The 21,797-nt window shown below is 43.1% G+C and overlaps 1 protein-coding gene and 1 long non-coding RNA gene across 3 annotated transcripts in view; one reads left to right on the top strand and one right to left on the bottom strand.

The window, feature by feature from the left end:
* Positions 1–21,628, top strand: part of LOC146858835 (uncharacterized) — an 87,688-nt gene extending 66,060 nt beyond the window's left edge. The window contains exons 2-3 of the long non-coding RNA XR_014980030.1: positions 2,349–2,486; positions 18,252–21,628. This is a non-coding gene — a long non-coding RNA (uncharacterized LOC146858835). The remainder of the gene's footprint in view (positions 1–2,348; positions 2,487–18,251) is intronic.
* BRIP1 (BRCA1 interacting DNA helicase 1) overlaps positions 1–21,797 on the bottom strand; it is a 1,188,160-nt gene that overhangs the window by 1,130,034 nt on the left and 36,329 nt on the right. For both annotated transcript variants that reach the window (XM_085649424.1, XM_085649423.1), the window contains exons 2-3: positions 9,821–9,959; positions 7,620–7,731 (exon numbers count right to left, since the gene is read on the bottom strand). In XM_085649424.1, coding sequence (XP_085505550.1) covers positions 7,620–7,731; positions 9,821–9,913 — 205 coding nt within the window. In that variant the 5' untranslated portion in view covers positions 9,914–9,959. The remainder of the gene's footprint in view (positions 1–7,619; positions 7,732–9,820; positions 9,960–21,797) is intronic.

The following is a 21,797-nucleotide window of genomic DNA, read 5'->3' as shown; positions in this document are numbered from 1 at the left end:
CCTACATAGCAGAACTGACTTATACCTGCTTTATTGCGTATGATCTGAATGATATATTATAACCTGTGTCTCTAATCAGCTAGTCAGCATGCTGCTGCTTCCCAGATAGATTTGAACTATATTTGTATTGTTACATACATACAAAATGCTTCTCCGTGTACTTTTAAGGCCCTTTTATAATTTTCTGTTTTTTTATATGGAATTACATTTAATTTTGTTAAAAGATACAAAGTAAGAAGAAAATGTCGCCTTTGGAAACTTTCTTTAATTTATAATTGTAGCCCTCACCCTCGCCCCCCCGCGATTATACAAAGGAGGAGTCATGTTGTATTTAATACCATTAATAAAGAACTCACGAGAGACTGGCCACAAAAACTATGGCGATTCTTTACTGTATCAAATGTAGACTGCACATACTAATTGTTTAGTGGTAGCTTGTAATTGCTGCTCTTGACTGAAAAGACCATGCAAATTAGTGATTTCTTCTTGTGGCATTCACCTTACCAGTGCCACTGAGGCCAACTAACAAGAAGGGCAGAGGGAGTCTCTACAAACATTGTATGTAAGACCATCAGAAAAGCGATCCCTCATTTACGATGAAAATGAACCCAATGGGGCTCTGAATATGGTCTTGCTTCAAGTTTATTAAATGAACAGCAACAAAAACGACATATTCATTGTGCGAATCTCAGCATCAAATATATATCTGAATTTGAGATCAACAACAGAGTCTGAATTCACACAAATGTTGATAACTATACTTCTCTATCGTGAATCTGCTTGTATATTCACAATCAGTAGGGTATCTCTGCACATGCCCCAGATCCCAAAATATATTTAAAATAAATACTGTTCCAGCTTTTAAAATAATTTTGCAACAATTAGTTAGCTGTCATGTTTTGTTTAACGAAAGACAATTAATCAATCATTTATCACAGAGAGTATCTGACAGAAACATGCATTCTAAACTTTTTCGCTCACTCAGCAAAGACAGCGTGTGAAAATAGACTTTACAAATGCTTTGCAAAAAGGCAGACTCTAAAACGTATACTAATAGAAGCGCACATAAACATCTTATACAAAATGTCTACATCTATCTAATCCCGCTATCAAACACTTGTTCCAAAATAGTGAGAAGATCCCACTCCTAAAATAAATATGAGGATGGGTTGGCAGCTTTTAGGAATGAAATACAAGTGGAAACATTCGTAGGGAGATATCTATGTAAGGTCTTAAATTTGGCAATCTAGAATTTAAAAACCAATGCTTTTGCAAAGATGTTTTTGAAGTCTATGACTTCCATTGGAACTTGAGCAACTCCAGAACAGTGCCTTTGCAGTGCATCCTTTTGACTGGAAATTCCTTTCCACAGTGAATTTGTTACGTTCACTCGATGTCTAAAGGCATTTTTCTCAGAATCTCAACACTTTTTAAGGTACCAGCTTTTTATATTACTTTTTTCACTGGAGACACATTCTTAACTCGGCATCCCTGACCAGCATGCCACCTGTCATGTGACGCACCTTAGGCGGGGAGATAGTCCAGGAAGGATAACAACAATGCCTGCATGGTCTGCCCCCTAGACTTTCACACTACAGTAAGGTTTACCATTTGTCGGGAGATCCCTTGACAAACGTTAAAGGTCTCTGAGGCACTTCGCTTCAGAGCTAAGCTTGGAAAAGTGAAGAAACCAAAGGGTGCAGGTGACCCCATGCCCACTGAAATGTCTGAGGGATGCGATTCCTTCACTTTGGCACTCGTGGAGACTAGGTCTGACATTCAACAGGGATCAAATATGGAACATCAAGGCAATCACAGTCAACATGGATACACTCAATGACGCATTATTTAATCTAGAGCGGTCAGTGGCATCCTTACATTGAGGCATCTTTTGCGGTCAGGATGTTTCTTGATGTCTGGGACCACGTAGTAACCATCAAGAACACATTAATCATAAAGGAGACACACCCCACGCCAGGAGCCGAAACGGACACTGTCCTGAATGGAACTTCTTGAGGCTATTACATGTTATCTAAGCATCATATGTAAATGCTGTAAGTGACTGTGACTAGTAATATAAAACCTAAGAAAACCTTATAAAAAGATTGCTTAAAAAAAGAACATTCTCCCTTCACTTAAACTTATAAATCCCTCAGCTCAGGGCATTGTGGCCCATCCTGTGGCTGAGGTGGGCCCTCATACTCTAGCGACCTCACCAAGACTTGGAACACCTGAAACCCCACACTGTATCCCGCCAGGGCTGTCAAAGCATACTATTAATGATTCTGTTATGACTAGAACTCTTACAGTGCTATGCTTAACTGAAAACTGATGGTCTCATCATGCAGATTCTCTTGATGATTCAGTTGCTTGTAACCTCTGAGTGTAACCTGCCAATATGGGACAAGGACGGAATAAGAGCGGGTTACAGTTACAGACCAAAGGAGCCTTCCCATGCAGTCGTGGCAATGCAGTACATTTAAAAGGTAAGACCCTACTTCTTGTTTTACATTTAACTAGTTATACTCAGATAGGGGTCATTTTGAACAACTGCCCCAACCCCCAAATTGTCAAATTATTTTACAATACAGTATAATTAAGTTATGCACACTCATCCCCTCTTCTCTAAGAACAGATGTTTTATTCAATGTAGTGGGGATATGGTCCCTCTCGTAAAGATGAGCACACACAAGTCCCAGTCCATGGTGTCGGCTGACAGCATATACCCAGTTTCAGTTTCAGGCTGTAATGCGGTTAAATGCTGAGGCTGCATAGACCTAAACCTTTTATTGTTTGGCCGTGGAAGAAGGTATCACTCGATGAGTTAGTCAATACCCTTGCTTAGTAGAACACTCATGTAGGCTCGGAGATGGTCTCAGATGATCATGGACAGTGTCTTCATTACTTAAATCATACAATAACTTCAGCACATGATGACCAGGTCTCTTTCAAGACTACTCAGGTCAAAATCAAGTTTGTGCAACATAAAGGTTTTTGATAGAGTTAAACATAAAGAAAAATACTCTTAATGGCGTGTGCTGCCTTCTCAGTGATGCCTTTAGTACCGTTGCTCCGACTGCCGAGGGACCCTTTCTTCAGTGGGGCGATCTCAGTGGCCTGCCGGCTCCACCTGACCTGCCGCACCTCTGCAGACTCGACGGGCAGCGCTGGCGGCACCACAGACTATCGAGTCGGCCCAGCCCCCCTCCAAGTCCCAGGATATTCTCTACCCAAAATACATCGGCTCCTCCAGGTGAGACGGCCTGCAGCATCCTGGATTGCCAAGAGCTTCCGGCTTTGCATAACTTTTTCCTCCCATGTTTGGAGAGAGATCATTTCTTGGTGTGTCGGCCCACACCTTTTAATTTGACAGTGTGGTGAGGCCTGACTGCTCGTGCTGCAGGGTGTGTGACAGACCCTTGTACAAGCGGCTCTTCAACCCACCCTCCCCACAACCCCCCCCTTTAATAGGTTACTCTTCTAGGTTGTGAGCAATCTGCTGGTGCCCTGGATACCTCTCTTCGACATAGGATACCATTTTTGTGGGATGGGCGGACTAGAGGACCTCTTCCCTCCCCCTCACCCTCATCCTTTCTGGTTGGCCTGGATCACAGACTGGTCTCTATCATAGGGTGTGGGGGACCTACTCATGCTGAGGCACAAACAAAAATTGACAAATATAAAGCCCCTTAAACCCCTGCGTCGAGATGGGACAATGCAGATTTTCCCACCTCATCGCTGGCAGGCCAACCCAATGCCACGGACATCTTCTTGCTATCCGGGCCTCACACTCAGCACAGGAGACCAGGATTAGGGAGGTCAGATCAATGTTGTGCTCCTGCGTCATGACCTTCACAATGTCGCAGACCCCGTGGCAGGAATGGAGGGACGCATATCGATCTAGAGCACTCTGTGTACACTCTAAAGGCGTTTCGTCTGACCACGACCTCCCGCAGCATGGAGATCCGGGCTGAGGATGCAGAGAACTGAGCCTGGCAGAATAACCTCCGCTTCATGGGTTTCCCCAAAGGGGCCAAGGGGGTGATATCTCCTGAAAACTTCTTGGAGAAGTGGATCCTATCATGGGTACCCGAAGGGCACCTGTCTCCATGCTTTACCGTGGAAACGAGCACACAGATCGTTGGTGGTGATCCCTACACCAAGGGCCCTTTGCAACTGATGACTGCAAAAATCCTTAATTACAAGGACAGGGATGTCGTCCTCCGTTTCGCCCGTAAGTTGGCCCCCACAAACTTTTAATCCACCAGGATCCTGGTCTTCCCAGACTACACCCATCTAGTACAGCGTCAACGCAAATCCTTTGAGGCTGTCAAACAGAAGTGCCAGGCGATGAACTTGTGTTACATGCTCCTCTTTCCAGCCCACATCCGGGTAATCCACGCCTCCAAGTCCTTCGTTTGTCCACACTCCCAAAGCAGCGTGGGAATAAGCAACGGAGAGCCGGCTCCTGTGCAGCAACTCGCACCCTCTCTGGGTGTGGGACACACACCTTGAGCAGGCCGCAGAGAGTGAGCCCTGCAGCCACAGCAGACTAAGGGGCTCCCGCAAGTGACAGATGAGCCCTGAAGGGTCTCCCGCCTCCTCCTCCATGGATGTTCCTAGTCAACCACAGGGTAATGACTGTGGTGCAGCTGCTGCCCCCGGTTCTTCCACCCAGGAGGACTTGGCGGCATCTTCATCAAAGAGAGGGGGTGATGGAGCGAGGACCTGAGGCTGCTGCCATGGCTTCCCTTTGGACATAACAATATCAATGTGCCAGCAGCACAATATTGTTTCCAATGAGTATTTTCCAGTGGGGGGACAGGGTTTGAATCACTCCAAAAGTTGGTTTTCTGCTGTTTGTAATTTACATTGCTGGGGCGACAGATGTTCCTGGGATTAAATTATGAAGGGAGGATATAGGGGAGGGTGGGTTAGGGCAGTTTGGCCCAATTGGCAGTGAGTTTGTTTATTTTTCAGGCAGACTGCGATCCAGAGTTCTTTATCCTGCGATTGCCTGTGTGGGTTTCGACAAGACCTTTGTATCCCACACAGTACCCAATGGTTCTTAAAATAATCACATGGAATGTCAATGGTCTGAATGATCGCATTAAGTGGAGTGCAGTTTTGGATTTTGCGAAATGTCTTGCCCCGGAGGTGCTCCTACCCTAGGAGACGCACCTACTTGGTAACCAATGCCCCTTCTTGGTACCCGATGCCCCTTCCTGGCCCATTATCGATACAATAGGGTCTACCATGTCGGTTACACTAAGGGCTCCAATGGAGTAGCTATCCTGATCCACAAACGCCTACCAACGGTGATCACTCGTAGTGCAACGGACCCACAGGGTAGATATGTCACGGTGGACGGGGCGATCAGTGGCAGGCTTACAATCTGCCGAGTGTCTATGTCACTCTCCAATTACCGGGTCCCACATTGGAAGCGGTGCAGGAGGTATTGGCAGGCTATCCCATGGGTGTCACCGTAGTAGGTGATGATTTCAACATGATGATGTCCTCTGACACTGACAGCTCAATGGCTTTGAATGGTACCCGGCCTGTGGCCACCCATCTTGCTGACTGGGCTTCTTACCTTGGCTTCTGCGATGTCTGGCACGCCTGGAACCCTTGCACACAGGTGTATACTCAGCTGCACATAAGACAAGAACACGTATCGACTATGTTTTCATGCCTGCCACAGACTTGCTACACACCACTGGGTCAGAAATCCTTCCCAGGGGTATTTTGGATCACACTTAAGTCACTATTCACCTGTGCAAGGGTGCTCAAGGGGAATGCCCATTCTGGTGCCTTAACGCCTGGTGCCTCATGAACAATGATACAGCGGAGTTTCTGTTGCAACTACTGGACGTCTTTATGGTGCTGAACGTACATTCGGTCCTCAGGCCAAATCCTCAGGGTCACTGGTATGCTGGTCCATCCCGATCAGTGTGAATTCACGCCACAGTACACGCTACTGTAGCCGCAGATTTTGAAAAGGTTTTTGACTCTCTTGATTGACACTTCCTCTGGGACACACTCAATTGCCTGGTCTTTGGCCGCCGATTTATCTCTTATGTGTGGACGCTTTATGACAGCCCCAGGGCCCGAATCCGGGTGAATGGGGTCCTTCCGCGGGTGTTCCCGATTCAGTGGGGAACCAGGCAGGGGTGCCCCTCATCCTCCCTTTCCGCTCTTGAGATTGAGGTTCTGGTGACGTGTTTTCACTGCGATACAGAATTGCAGGCGTTCTGGTGGGGGGAAGGAGTTGATGTGCTGCTCTTTCTACGCGACCCGTCGGCGGCGGGCCCCAGAGTATTATACATTGAGAACCTATATGGCCAGACCTTCGGCTTGCTGGTTAATCATTCTAAGTCCATGCTGATCCCGTTGACGGGTGCCACGCAGGGTCATGGCTGCCGCATATCCCCCTCTGTAGGATAAACTTCCTCTACCTCGGTATTCACATTGCACGCCTTCTCAATCTTGCCTGGTCCCCTTGGAGAGGTACACAACTCTGCCAAGTGGCCACATTAGTGGTATTTGGGAGGTGGGACCTGATTGATATTTCACGTTTGGGCGAGTCAAACATGCGGTCATTCTCAGAAATATAGGCCGACTTCCAGTTACACATTTGTCAATTTTTCAACTTCCTGCAGCTCCAACATGCCCTGTTGTCCCACCGGTCCTCCCTCGGGGTAGTTCCTGAATTTAGTCCCATGGAGCCCAAGGTTCTTATCGGTCCCCGGGGCCAGGGAGGGGTCTCCAAAATATATTAGTCCTTGGTGAACAATTCCACGGAATTGCTTACCACTCTTCGTACCCGTTGGGAATCCTGGGTGGGCCTTCTAGAGGACAGGGAATGGAGGGAGGGGCACATGGCCCCGAAAGAACTAGCTATATCCTCTCGGCTCCGGTTGATCCAAGTGAATGTCTTACACGCCATGTACTTGACACTGCTGCAGCTTTGGCAGGTGGGTAAACTTCCATTGCCCGCCTGTCATCGATGCAGAGCTGACAGTGCAGATTGTTATCATGTAGTCTGGTCGCCCCGTTATATACGGTTACTGGTCCTGAGCCATGGGAGTTCTGTCTGGGGAATTGGGAAGACCAGTGGACTGTTCACCCTGTATTGCTCTCCTGGGATTACTGGATGACCTGAGCCGGAGACAATCTGAGAGGCATCTCGTGGGCTTGGTGACCCTGCTCGCTAAGCAGGATATGGTCCGGAACTGGACCTCGGCTGACACCCCGGACTTGCAAGCATGGCAAGCATGGCAACAGGCTATGGACTGATGTGCTGAAATGGAAGAACTTGTGTACGCAGCACAAGGCTGCCCAAATAAACAGTGCAAGATATGGGGCATTTGGTGGGACTATTTTGGACTTCAAGGATTGTTCTAATGATTCGGATAATGACATGTGGCTACGGGGTCGGTTGTTTTGCTCTGCCTGTCATGTTCAATGTGTTTGTCTTAAGTCTCGAAAACCCAATAAAAAATAACTGAAAAAAGAGTTAGCTTTAAATAATCTATAAAATAAATATATTAGTTTATGTTTTATGTTTTTGCATTCGGTGACAAGAAAAAATTATGCAATAAAGGCTCTATACTACTGACCATATAAAGACTGCTGCCATGCTAGTGCAGAGCACAGCAACGCAAGACTTTTCCCACTTCCGGTCGGACTCTCCAACAAACAGTGCTGTTTGCAGTTCAACCCGCGCACAATCTGAAAATGAAATGACATACATAAAAAAATGAAAAGGAGTAAGTAAAAAGCGTGCATAAAATATCATGCCTGCCCTCCAAAGAATGTTTACGTTTCATACCTACTAAATACTTAAACAACTTAAACAGCTGTAAAAATTAATATGTTGTCTTCCCGAGCTGGGAGCAGCTTTGCGATTGGCAACAAGATACATGGAAGCTATAAAACAAAATATTTTTTCGTCTAGAAATAGTTTATGAATGCTGCCTCTTACCAATAAAATGTTTAGGATTTCACAAACAAGATTTTCAAATGTAAGTATTCTTAACAAATGTGCTAAAATTACAAATTCCTTTAAACACACAATATTAAAAAGTTAATACGGGTTTACTAACGTTGAATAAAAAGCACCAGAAGGCAGGTAAAACGATTGGTAGCTATTTATAGTACATTGATTAGGTCCATTTAAATGATGTTTATAGTTTTTATTTTACATGTTGTCCTTGCTATATTTCCAAACTTTACTGCAACTATGATGGGGAAGTTATAAATATGAAGTTACTAAAAATGATATTCAAAAGTCGTCATCCTTGGGCAGGGTAAATACAGCTGCTGGTTCCCATGGTTGACCAGAGAGGCACACGGTGTTTTATGATAGCTGCATGGTTGCCTGGAGGCCATTTGTATATCCTTACAGACACTACTTAATTTAGTTTAGACATCTCACTCGAGACTATGCAACAGCTCATCAAAGCTCTTCACTGTTCCCTACTTATCACCACATAGAAATCTACAATTCAACAATTTTACATAACACCTTTCCACCAAAGCAGCTGGGGAATATAATGCATTGACCATCAAGAGGGGGGTCAAAGAGCAGACAAGATTCCCAAAGACCAAACAAAATCCATATGGTTTGCCTCTTAAATCGAATGCCTAATGCCCATGTATGTACTAGCAGTCCTCGTCTGTGAGGACTCGCTGACTATGATATGCCAAATTCACCAAATGGGACGGTTGTTGGTCTGTACAGATGAAGTCTATCAAACTTTAATGGAACGTCTTCACACTAGTTGACATGCTAAGACTAATTAAAGAATCCCCACTAGGTAAGAAGAACTGTGAACATGTGATATTGTTCTGGGGAAAAATGCCAGATTACACGCAGGCACTGGACAAGCTTAGCAGAATTCGGCCAATAACAAAAAGTTATGCTAGAATGTCATGAGACTGAAATGATTATACACAACTAAATTAACCCGGCCATACGTTGTATGTATTTATAGTTTCTATCTGTCCCCAATGGCCTATGAAATTTATGCTTTCGCTTCCACCTCACCCTGAATGGTGTAAATATATCAGTCAAGCCCCCCCAATACCCTTGTCTCGAGTACTGCTGTATAAAAGTATTAAATAAATAAAAGGTACAGTCAAGGCAAATAAGCTTTATTACGGCAGGATTCATGAACGTCTTGTTTCCCGTTCAAAGCTGAGCTTGTAAGGGTTGTGTTTACCTATCTAAAGGCATTAAGTAGTTCTTTACGGAAAATAACTTGAATGAACAAATGACGAAGATGCAAAGTTATTTATACTTCATCACTTCATAGAGCACTAGTTTACAGGCAGTCCGCTCTTTAAAGTCGCGTCAGATATGCGATGGTACCTGGACTCTAGTTCATACAGAACTGGTTTTCATTAACGACTCTTGTTGTCTCATATCTACCTTGAAATCCATGTACGTTTATCCATCCTACTCATTCCAAAGAGCAGCACCTTACAGCATACCTGCACCAAACCCAGTCGGCACCGGTTTTGTGGGCTTGCTCTTTGTACAACGAAAAGAAGACTGTATTTTAATGTCCAATGCTTTGATTTAACGTGTAATACAGGAAGGCTAGTTTGTTCATAGGCATTTCTACAACTTTTGTAGGTAAGAGAAGTAGGATCAGGGAGATAAAGCGATCCAGTAAAGGTGCTGAGTTCGATTAAGGCGGAAACAACGTGGGTACTCTGCTTCCGCAGTCGACAACCTAAAAGCAAGGCTACATCTCTCAGTTGCCTTTTTCCTTCAAGCTACAAAATCTCCCAAACAGATGAAAGTGTTACTTACTGCATTCATCATAGCAAGCTGTGAGGGGTAGGCCTTACAGGGGAACATTATTTTCACTCCACCGATGGTGTATTCAGAAAGTGTTGCCGCCATTCTCTATTTCTTTGTATTGCAGGCACTTGTGTGAACTAAAATGAGTCTGAAATGGAAAGCAAAAACATTCCGTCAGAGAGGACCAATATCTTCTTCACAGTAAGCTTATGAATCAAGTCAAAGCAATGAACATTTTTTTAAATACCAACCGTAGTCTGGAAAGATTGATGCCATATTCCAAAATTAAGTGTAATCGACATGTTTATCTTGATTCACGCATTTAAAAATACAATTCTCCTCGGACAAAATAAAATATGCCTGTACCACTGTTGCACTCAAGCAAGAAAGAGAACATAATGAATTAATTTCTACTTATTTATTTATTTTACTCATTAAAACTCACAGTTCTTGCTGGCACCATACAGGTATGCCTCTGTTTGCTAGTGACACAACTGTTTTGTCTTTTCCCAACAAATGTATTGCAACTCTTATTGTCACTTGCTTAGAGCAATAATCATGGTATTCCAAGATATATATCACAAATCACGATGAGTCACACTAGAAACAAACAGACACTGCCATGATATAATCATAAAAATTAAACAGAAATTCAACATCACTTAAAAGCATTGTCTGCCTTACGTTTAGAACTAGAACCTCATATCTGCTCAACCTAAACATGGGTCTCGTAATTATATTAAAGGTTTCTTCTTGGCTTATTTACAATTATCCCGCATATTATATAACCATAAAAACTCCATAGCTAAAAGAGCTCTTAATATGTAACCCTCCTACGTGCATTACCTCTATGAAGAGCTCAAGATGGTTTGAAACACATTTGTATGTGTTCTTATTATGAATGACTTCAGTGGTAAATTTCCATATTTCCTATTAATTCATTTGTAATTATTCATTTCATTTCGAAGGTCTTTCAGCATCATTATTTAAATCCCTAAATAATAGAAAATTGATCGGCTCTCACTTGTTTCCTCCCTAGTGAGGCACATGCAGACCCATACTGTTTTTCATTGCAACAAGACTGTATTGCTATATGGTTAGAGTGTACAACAAAATTTGTCCCCTTAAGAGATCATTTCAAGGCCTACAAGATCCGATTTCTCTAAAAACAATGATATCATCAGAAGAAGCCTGTGACTGCAACTTGAACGATTTAACAGACTTCCTGCTTAAGGACCACCCATCGAGCGCCATCCTGGTTAGCGCTCTAGTGGCTGGCTGGAGCTTGAAACAACCCTATTTAGGGGAGGGAATGCAAGCGTGCTCCCCAAGTGAATGAGACCTATAGGAAGCGGAACGCGCTGATCGTCTGATTCAGGAAACGGTTTCCTGGCTACGCTGCACCGCGCCCCCTCGCCTCTGCCAGTTTTAAGGAAAAGGTTTTTAACTATTGTAAAATTGCTGCTGGAATCGTGTTTTTAATGCTGCCCAAAAACCATTCTGCCCACTTACTCGCACAATAAAATACTGGCACTCCACCTCGCTGTTTTAGCGAGATGACAGACTTCCTGCTTGAGGACCAACATTCGAGCGCCATCCTGGTTAGCGCTCTAGTGGCTGGCTGGAGCTTGAAACAACCCTATTTAGGGGAGGGAATGCAGCACGCAGCGGGCGCACCAGAGGCAAGCCCGTCTGCACCCATCCGCGCACCGGTCGCGCCCAGCGCCAGCCATGCTGCCCGGCCGTACACTGGTAGGATCTGCTATTCCAGGGAAACATTATTGAGTCTTGGCAAGGGGGGGTCGGGAGGGAGACCAAACGGTTTTAACGTGTGGTCTGATTAACAGTAGATCCCTGGTAAAACACCATCAAGAGATCTTTAGTTTGCTGGAGGATCTGGACCTGGATTTGCTATTAATCACGGAGACTTGGACCAACCCGGACTCCTCAGTGGAGCTTGGTTTCGCGTGCCCGATAGGCTATAAGATCCTCCATAAACCGAGGTCTACAGGGAGAGGAGGGGGGGTTGGGATAATTTTTAAAGAGAAATGGAGTTGTGCACCCATACAGATAAAAGAGATTGCAGGATATGAGCTTCTGGGCTTTACACTGCAAGAGCCAAAGGGGAGACTGCTGACAGGCCTGGTATGCTATAGACCTCCGGGTCTAGACTCTCAACACCAGGCACTACTTGATACCATCGCTTCCCTGGCGCTGACACATTCTAGACTGCTATTCCTAGGTGATTTTAACCTCTGGGATACCAGGAGCCCAGGGAACCATCTGCAGGCCCTAAGCCAAACCTGTGAGAATTTTGGTCTCCATCAACTAATACAAGAGCCAACTCACCAGGGAGGTCATGTGCTGGATTTGGTGTATGCTAATCAGTCCGAGACAGAAGTGATTAACATTTCGCCTCTAAACTGGACTGACCACTTCCTTATACATTTTAGGATGACCATTCCCAAGGCCACACAGTACAGGAAAGCTCAAACTACCTATCGGTGGGGAAGGGACTGGAAGAAATTGCCAAAAGACAGAAAAGCCCCTTTCCTTCAAAATGAGACCCTTTTTCACCCTGGCGAGTCAGTAGATAAGAACTACGATAGATATAGTAACTATATAACCAACATCCTTGACGGCTGTGCCCCGTTAAAAAAGATCAAGAATAGGAGGAAACCCACGGCCCCCTGGTTTAGTGAGGAGCTGCGATTGATACGCGCGGCTTGCCGAGAGGAGGTGGCGCAGATCATATTCAGTTACAGATAAGAAAGTACTGAAATTAGTACAGGTCCAATATAAACAGCCCATGATTGGGGCCAAATCACAATTCTATGCCAGCTCTATCCTACAGGCGCCCAATGGTACAAAGGCTCTTTTTAACATCGTGAGGGACCTCTCAAACCCCGGGTGCTTGGCCAATAAAGAGCAGGCATCACAAAAACTTTGTGATGAAGTTGCCACTTTTTTTAACGACATGGTCGCGAAAATTGTGGGAAGGTTCAACCAGGGTGTTACCTACATCCAGGTAGGTGACGAGGAAATTCGAACTGACATATCCCTCGAGCACTTCCAACCTCTTACTGAAGCACTTTTCAACTCCATTGCTCAGGAGATATCCTCTGGGTCACCTCTTGATCCTCTCCCACATAAGATCTGGAAGGAGTATGGTCCTGATCTTTTCCCATGGTTGCGACAAATATGCTGCCAATCCCTGAGCGAAGGAGTAGTACCAGAGGCTTGGAAGCAGGCAGTGGTAACCCCCCTGTTGAAGAAGCCATCTTTAGATCCTTCAATACCAGCCAACTTTCGACCTATATCCCTCCTGCCTTTTCCTATTAAGATCTTGGAAAAAATGGGCAGTAAGTCCCTGTCGTGTTATCTTGAAGAAAACCATCTACTAGACAGGGACCAGTTCGGATTCCGGCCTGGTCACGGAACGGAGACTGCTTTGACAACTGTGTTGGATAAGTTAAGAATGCGCGCCGATAACAGTGACTCCTCGGTGTTGGTGTTACTGGATATGTCGGCTGCCTTCGACACAGTAAATCATGCAGTTCTGATCACGAGGCTGGAGAGGCTGGGGGTGAGGGGCTGTGTGTTGAAGTGGCTGCAATCCTATTTATCAAATAGACAACAGGTGGTAACCATGGCGCCATTTGCCTCCCTGAAGTCTCCGGTCTGTCACGGAGTGCCTGAGGGCTCGGCAATTAGCCCGATCCTTTTTAATATCTACCTACGCCCTCTGATCCCTGTTATAAAATCCTATGGGATCGACCTGTCTATTATGCCGATGACACTCAACTGCTTTTCTCCTTGGAAGGAAAGCACACGGTGCCTATGAACATCTTCCAGGCGTGTATGGGCCAGGTCTCGGATTGGCTGAAGGCCAATTCCTTACAGTTCAATGGGGGGGGGAAAGACAGAGCTGCTGTACTATTCTGCAGCAAGAAGGTCCAAACCCCTACTGGGCGAATGAAGAGGATCCTATTTTGGCAACAAATACGGTTCGCAACCTGGGTGTTTTGGTGGATGAGGACCTCCAGATGCAATCGCAGGCCAATAAAACAATCAGCATCTGCTTTGCCTTGTTAAGAGCCCTTCGGCGAATTCTTCCTCTTCTACCCAGTGAGGCTAGACCCTTAGTGGTTAGAAGCATAATCTTGAGCAGACTGGACTACTGCAACTCCCTGTATTTGGGTGCCCCTCAATACATCCTGCAGGGGCTGCAAAGAGTCCAGTCTATGGCGGCCAAATTGGCTCTTGATAGACAACGCTGCTCGTCTACCACTCTGGCTCTTAGGGACCTCCATTGGTTGTCCATCAGAGATAGAGTTAGCTATAAGTCTTTATGCATGGTATATAGGGCTTTACATAATATAGGCCCGATAGCCCTGCGAGAGAGATTCTCTTGGTATGTGCCCAGAAGATCTCTTTGATCTGCCAGTCAAAGCCTGGTTTCCATTGCTAGAGTTAGGATGGCCAGGATGGGAGGTAGGGCCTTCGGTACAGCAGCAGCTTGTCTCTGGAACGAGCTACCTCAAAACATCAGGCAAGCCGACTCCCGATGGGCTTCAAGAGGAACCTAAAGACCTGGCGATTTGCCAGGACCAGGAAGTAAGTTTCCTGATTAAGAGCTCAGTTGGTTCCCGCTGTCCTAATTTTCATATTCATCATGTCTCTAAGCGCCAGGATACCCGTTGGGTGACAGCTGCACTATACAAGAACTCCATACAATACAATACAATACAATACAACTCTCAAACTGGATATCAAGTACACATATGCAGGGGAAAGTGGACTAAAATTAAAATCAACATTTGTTCCAAGGTTACAAAAAGAATATATATTTAATGTTTTTCAGCAATATGTAATGAGAGCTATTCATAGAAAAGGATACAGTACCTTTCATGAAAATATGAATAAGTTAGAGATACGATTAAGAGTTGAGGAATGACAAGCCTATCATCAATATAAAGACTGTTAAGCAGAACAGTGCTGCAATTCTTAATTTCACAAATTCGACAGAACCTAGAAAGCAGTTTGTTGACAAAGCATGCTGTGAAAAAGTGACAAAAGAGAAATTAAAGACAGTAAAAGGCGAAATATTCATTACTGGAGAAAGGGTACAACCTGGAACTTTTATGTGATGATGAATATAGAGATTTGAAAGTAGTGAAACTCCTAGTGAGAAATATATTTTTCACCCAAAACACATAAAAGAGGATGACATCCACCAACAAGACACATAATAGCTCTGTCATACACCGGCCAACCTCCCACTACCATTGTTCTGTGGTCCTACAAATAAATTACCTGATGCTATATGTGAAACCCTTGCTCGTTAGGGTTTTATTCTTTGCCACTGAAACCTTGTCAATCACACAGACCGCCACACGAAGTTCCATTAACCCAACTCTTCACGCTACAGCATTGACTGCTCGCAGGAAGCGTCACCATGAAGCTCCAGCCTGTCTGCTCACTACGACTACAGGGTATTTGCGATACAGCAACAGCCTCCGTGTCCTGTAATGGCGGCCGCAACATTTCTTTTGATGTTGCGGCCCACCAATCAGAGAGCAGCTTGATTCCGCATGACCAATCTTGGACCCGCAAGAGCTAAATGCCCAACAGGAGAAACCACCTACTCGGCCAATCACAAGGCTTTATTTTTTCAAATCACAAAAAGCATGATTTCTGGGTAAAGATCTATTTTTCAGCCAAATTTGGTGCAATTCTGTTTTTTCTGCATCGTTGTCTTATTTTCCCTATCAAAATTGCATGGGCGAATTGTGCTTTGTTCCAACCCTTTTTCTCAGCCCTCACTTGATGGCGGAACCCCCTGAAGCTTTCAAGGAAGGAGGTGGGTGAACTTTTATTTGGATAGTTTTGTGAAGATTTGTCAAATGGCACCAAAGTTATAAGCAGATCATACAATGCTTTTCCTGGGGAAATGTGATCCTAAGTATAAACTACACTACTGAGGGATATATATGATTCAGACCACTATACACATAAAATCTTCAACATATAATGTCGTTTTCATCAGGAAAACTTAAGTGAAGTCTCCATATGGCGAAATTTTAAGGAAAATAATGTACTGTTCCTTAAAATCAGAATTTGACAAACAAAGTCAAGAAACAATGCAGAAATAGAAAAGCAAGACAATGCCCTACAAAGATAATCATGAAAGGCTTAATAAAGGCATAACAATTAAACCAGAACTACCCAATAAATGTGGCCAAAACAGGAAACAAAATGATAACATTTGAATGCTACCAGAATACACAGAAGAAGCATCTGGACTCAGAAAAAATCCTGATGAAGCATTGGGCGATATTAAATATTGTTGAACTATCTCAGATTTAATTGGGAGAACACTATTAATCACACACAGCAAAGCAATAAATATTCGGGGAAGAGTCGTTCATGGCCACTTTAAAAATGAAACCAAAAAAATAAGAAATTATGGATAACCACAAAGAGTTTTTGAAAAAGCAATCACTGCAAGTCCTGTAAAATAGATAAAAATGTTCAGCCATTCGAAACATGGACAGGTCAAATGAAAAAGATAAACTTCTGAATCAACTTCATGAGCAATTATGATATACATACGGACACATTAATGCAACCACAAATATGTGGAAAGTACAATATGTGCTTTAAAAATATATATATTGAAACATATAACAGCTGTCGATAACAAATACACACTCTGAACAGACACTTGGGAGTGAAACACTATAGCAACTACTTAAGAGCACCGAAAAGGACTAACAGCAACCAGTGACCAAGGCCGAAACAGGTTGAAATGTGCCTAGACCCTTTTTTGTGGATAATGTGCACGAAATAAACAAGAAATTGAATTTGAACCATTGAGTACGATTCATTTTTTTAATCAATGTTTAGCATATCTCGGATGGGTTTGGATGCCCTGACATCCACGCCCGCCGATAAGAAGACCCCCAACTACAATGGAACCTCAAAGCGAGTGTATATATAATTTATATTTATGCCTTTGAAAATTAAACATAACATGGAGAAATAAAATGTTATTTTACAACTAGTGCTCTAATAAACGTATGTTCAGACATTTAATGCAAAAGGGTAAAGGTCGCATTCTTCTTATTCTCCTAATAGAGCTGCATCTTCTACATCTTGCTCGTCTGCTTCACAGACTCCAAAATTCCATATTATAATCACTTTTAAAAAAAATAACTGCACCTATACTCACAAGGCCTGTTTAGTGAGACTATTTGTTCTATGGTTCTAGTTGCAGTCATTTGTTTATAACATTTATTGATTGAAGGAAAAAGCATGGCATAAGTCACATATGCAGAGCCAAAAAGATTTGTATATGTTATTTCTAACCACTGGTGAGGGTGGGAGGGGATCACCATCCACTCAAGGCTGGGCCTCTCATGTCATGGCCCCTCCAACCACTCAGAGGTAAAGATATATCATATAGCACTATGAAAATCTGTGTATATCCTGTATACTTAAACAAATACACACCAAAAAAATATATGTTAACGAACACCATGGTTAAATACTAAGCTTCTTCACTTCACAATATTATTTCAGAAAATAAAACAGAAAAGTCCCATATAAAATGTCAGCTGGAGGAGCATTATCAATATGATAAACAACTTACAGACCTCTGACATATACCACATATGGTTTGCTAAGTACACATAACTCCATGCACAGCTCATAACTTCGTACATGATGAACAACATCATCATAATTAGTGACTGATGGCAATTCTCAGGGAGCTGACCGACCAGCTTGTCACGCTAGATGTTGCATTTTATACATGCTGTTGCAGCAGGAACAGGGATTTGTAAGTTTGTAGAGATCGTCGGTGTTATATCTCACGGAACCTCTTAGTAAATATTACAAGTCATGGAGCATCGCTTAAGAAATGATAACTTCAACACCACATATTAACAACAAAATCAGGATACGGTGATGGGCATATATTTTGCTCCAACTAGTCAAATTTATTCATGGGCTGGTGGAAGCAGGAGGTGCCATAGAGAGAAGAGAGACTATTCAAGAAGAGATTAATAAAGTGGTACTATATGTCGAATTTATCAATTACCTATTTCTTATCAGGGATGGTCCCTAATGTGAGAGTGAATCGTTTACATTAACAGCAAATAGGAATACTCAGTCTCCAATTCACCCATAATAAAAGTAGTACAGGTGTAGAGACTATTTAAACATCAGGGTGCAGGTCAGAAATTAGAAATGATATATACCACTGTTTACAGAAAACATACATCAACTAATAGCACCTTGCTGTTGTGTCAATATCTCCGTAGGTAGTTATGCCGCCATACGTAACTAATGTCAGTCCCTATCTCTATATCATTAACAGAATTTGCTTTGTAAGACACTCTGCTACCAAGTTATTACCTGTTTTTTGTCTCCAAAGCTATCATCTGCAGACATTTCCTTCAACTCTTCACCTCAATCGAATCCAGAAGTACCAGCAGACTTTGAGTTCATAGAACAGTGATAAAAGCAAAGGCAAATCATAAAGAATCTACAACAGGCTAAGCAGACTCAGAAAGCGTCATGATCTTTGGCCCGTGTTCACCTATGTATCCCTGGCAGGCATGGAGACATCCTACTCTGAACTTCAGAGGTGATCGAGTCCTTTGCTGGAGAGGTCAGCGGCATCTGCAGAATGTGGGCATCCCTTTCTGTGAGGTTTTGCGGCTGTGACACTTGCACTACATGAAGCACACAAGTAGAATCAAGAGACTTACAATTGTGGCAGCCATCTTAGATCCTGAGAGTATATGTTCCTCCCATTTCAGAGCGCTCCTTGTCAGGCAATTGTGATACTTTGTTGCTGTGGGTGGAACATTGTTGCCAGGAGATTGGAACACACTGCACTCACATATGATGTTATCCAGGACTTGCCGATTTCAGAGAAGTATTCTGGATAACACTTAAGATCAAGTATTTAGACTCTGATTTGCAAATTAGTACCAGAGTCATCTTTCCATGATTTATGAACTCTATTGCATCGGGTCATCCACGCTAGAATTATTAGCTATTGTACTTGATCACAAGAGGAACTTGCAAATACGCAACTTATACAGACTTTGTTTATATTATCTGAATCACTTACAATATTAAGGTATTGCCAGTAGTGGGGAAGTGAATGCATATAGTCAGTTGTGAAAACATAATACTAAAATTCTAATGTGTACTCGTTATGTTATAACTGATTAACTATATATATTGAGAATCATTCAAATCACAGACTTGAGTTACAATTCACGGACGGCAGAGGTGTACAAAGGAAACTGTATTATAGTTCACGTTATTTTGAACATCTATTACAAAAGTCTAGTCTATCTTTCAACTCCAGGAAGTCAGAGATTTCACTATCCATTGATAGTGATTTAAACAGACTGTCACAAAGTATGTCATAATAGGACTAGAGCATTGTAACGTAATTGATGAATTACTACGTTATTTCTTGTTGTAGAAAGAAACGCCTCTGTAAAGCAGGTTGAGCCCAGCATTCAGCTGAAAGTAAAGATATCAGGTGTCTTTATTTCTTGCTCTCCTGTCCAATTCTCCTTCGCCAGTCTGCTGCTGACCAACACATATCTTTTGCAGTGTCACCTGTGGGTTCAAGAAGTGTGGAAACTACCATTGCTCCTGCTAGGTCTGGATTGCCAAGTTAGTGTAACCCTTACAGAAATGTAAAGTCAATAGTTTTAGAAGACCTGTATCCAATCAATTACCAGTTTGGTCCTCTCACCATCATTAAATAGATTAATCCAGTGGCTTTCTGTCCAAAGCTCCAATTTCCTGGTAGATACATCCTACCTTTTATGTTTCCCAGTAGAAGCACATGCAACTAATCCTTTTTGTGATTCTCCTGCCCCTTCCCCTCCAACCAAGGTGGATGATTGATTATCTCAAATATGAAGTTGACGAAATTTGGGACTCACTCACATTTGTTATACAATGTCTAACTTTTCATATATTAATAAAGTTATCACACAGTGTGCGAACTTGGATTCCAGCTTCTTCAGTTCAAGTACCTATTCAGATCCGTTGTTTCTTAGGTGTTTTTACTGAAAAACAGGGTGCTCCTGTAATGGGGTCGAATGTTGCATCCATGGGGGGGGTCGGGGGGGGGTTGGAGCCAAAAACCCCAGGTTGAGGACTAGGGCTGCATCCACCGGGCACAGGATCACAGCGCTGTCAGAATCAACATTTGCAGGGCACAGGGTCTCGGCATAACTTGGGGTGGCATAGCCTGCAACGCATCAGGTTATGATACTGTCGAAACCACTGATGCAGCAGAGCTTTGCTCTACAGCATTTTTAAAAACACCACAGCGAATGTTTACCTGTGCTTTAAAGCTAAGCATGCCTCCTGGATGTCTCTATGATAGAACTTGTCTGCCAGTCTTCTCTTCCAGATGCAGAGCGGTAAAGCAAATCTCCTGCAGTCTTTGTTTTTCTGGGAGCATGACATCTAGCATTGTTCTGGAAGAGGACAGTCTGGCCATGAACAAGTATTATGCCCTCTTCAGCGTCTTACCCAAATAGCCACATGTCTTACCTATGTAAGATGCCTTCTCTATGAAACAAAATCTTATTCTTCCCAGTCTCAAGACAACTGACATTTTTTTGTGACAAGTTTCCACTTCCCGTTCATTCCTGTGCTTCAGCCTCATGGGGTCTCTGCAGTTTCTGTCTGCCTTTGCTGGAGCAGAGTTTTCAGTTTGAAAATTCAGTGGCTTTTGAAGCTCTGGCATGTCTATTCGTTGTACTAATTTATTAATAATTAATAATTAATTATTTGTCTTGTGCAAGTGCGTTTATATTAATCAATCCGTTTGTCCTAACAAGAGAGAGTTACACGTGGGTGCGCATAAATGTGCTGTTTAAAATTAACGTGCGTGTTTTCATGTTTAAACGTTGCTATGTGCTGTTTATTTTTGAGCACAAAATGCTTTCCGAATTAATGCTTTTCTATGTTGCAAGTGCTAGATAGATGCATACACATAAGGGTATTAGTGGGGTTAACACTGTTTAATCACTATGCTGTGGTAACGTTGTTTTTGTTTCTTTTAATTAAGATGGTCTATTGAGGCCTATGATGGCCTAGAAAAGATGGCCGATTTGTAAGCCTGGCTGTGATTTATAATATGAAAACTGTGACGAGGGAGACCCCTGCTGGAAATGGTCCTGAAGCTAACTGACCATGGTCCTTGCTTGCTTGTTTGAAAACTTTCCATGAGGACAGCAGCAGTTTTGGGAGATCTCCAAGTGAAATGAAAATGTCCTTGGCAGCCTTGGGAAACAAAGGAGCCTTAGAGAAAAACTCTGAACTGTGGCTCGATTGCCGAGGAGAAGTAGAACTAATAAGATACATGTTTTATTTCTTGGTTCCTGTTCCGTAGTCTTTATTATGTGAACTTTTCCTGAGCGGAGATTTTCAAATGTAGCGATGTTACATCCTTTCCTTCTCGCTCTGCTCAGCAGGTCCGGCGGACATTACAGTTTTTTCTATGTTTCCAATGTATCTTTCCATTGTTTTAGAAACTATAAGAAATGTTAGCCTAGAGAGGGTTTTGCCACTTGCCATTTTGCCTTTGCCGCGTACCGAATCTGCGTTGCTGAGGATTGATGCTGAAGGGACTTCGTCTTGAGAGACATTTACCGAGAGACTTGTCCTGACCCGTTCTGACATTTAGCTAGAATAGGTAACTATGAGAAAATGATTTACTCTGATTGATTTCTTTTGACTAATTTTAGATAAAGCAATATAATTTTAAACATGGTGTTGGATATTCTTTCTTGTCAATTATTGGGTTTACATTTTTGATTATTGCTGTATATGTTGTATAGATTATGTTTAAGGACAGTCACAAAAACCAGGTCTTATCGACCTCGATATAGATGCAGGGTGATTAGGAGTTTTTCTTTCCACAGGTTTATTGCTG

Source organism: Triturus cristatus, chromosome 3_2 (assembly GCF_964204655.1).
Source record: "Triturus cristatus chromosome 3_2, aTriCri1.1, whole genome shotgun sequence".
NCBI lineage: Eukaryota > Metazoa > Chordata > Amphibia > Caudata > Salamandridae > Triturus > Triturus cristatus.
Note: the sequence above shows the minus strand (reverse complement) of the source record. Positions and strands in the feature narration are given on the sequence as shown.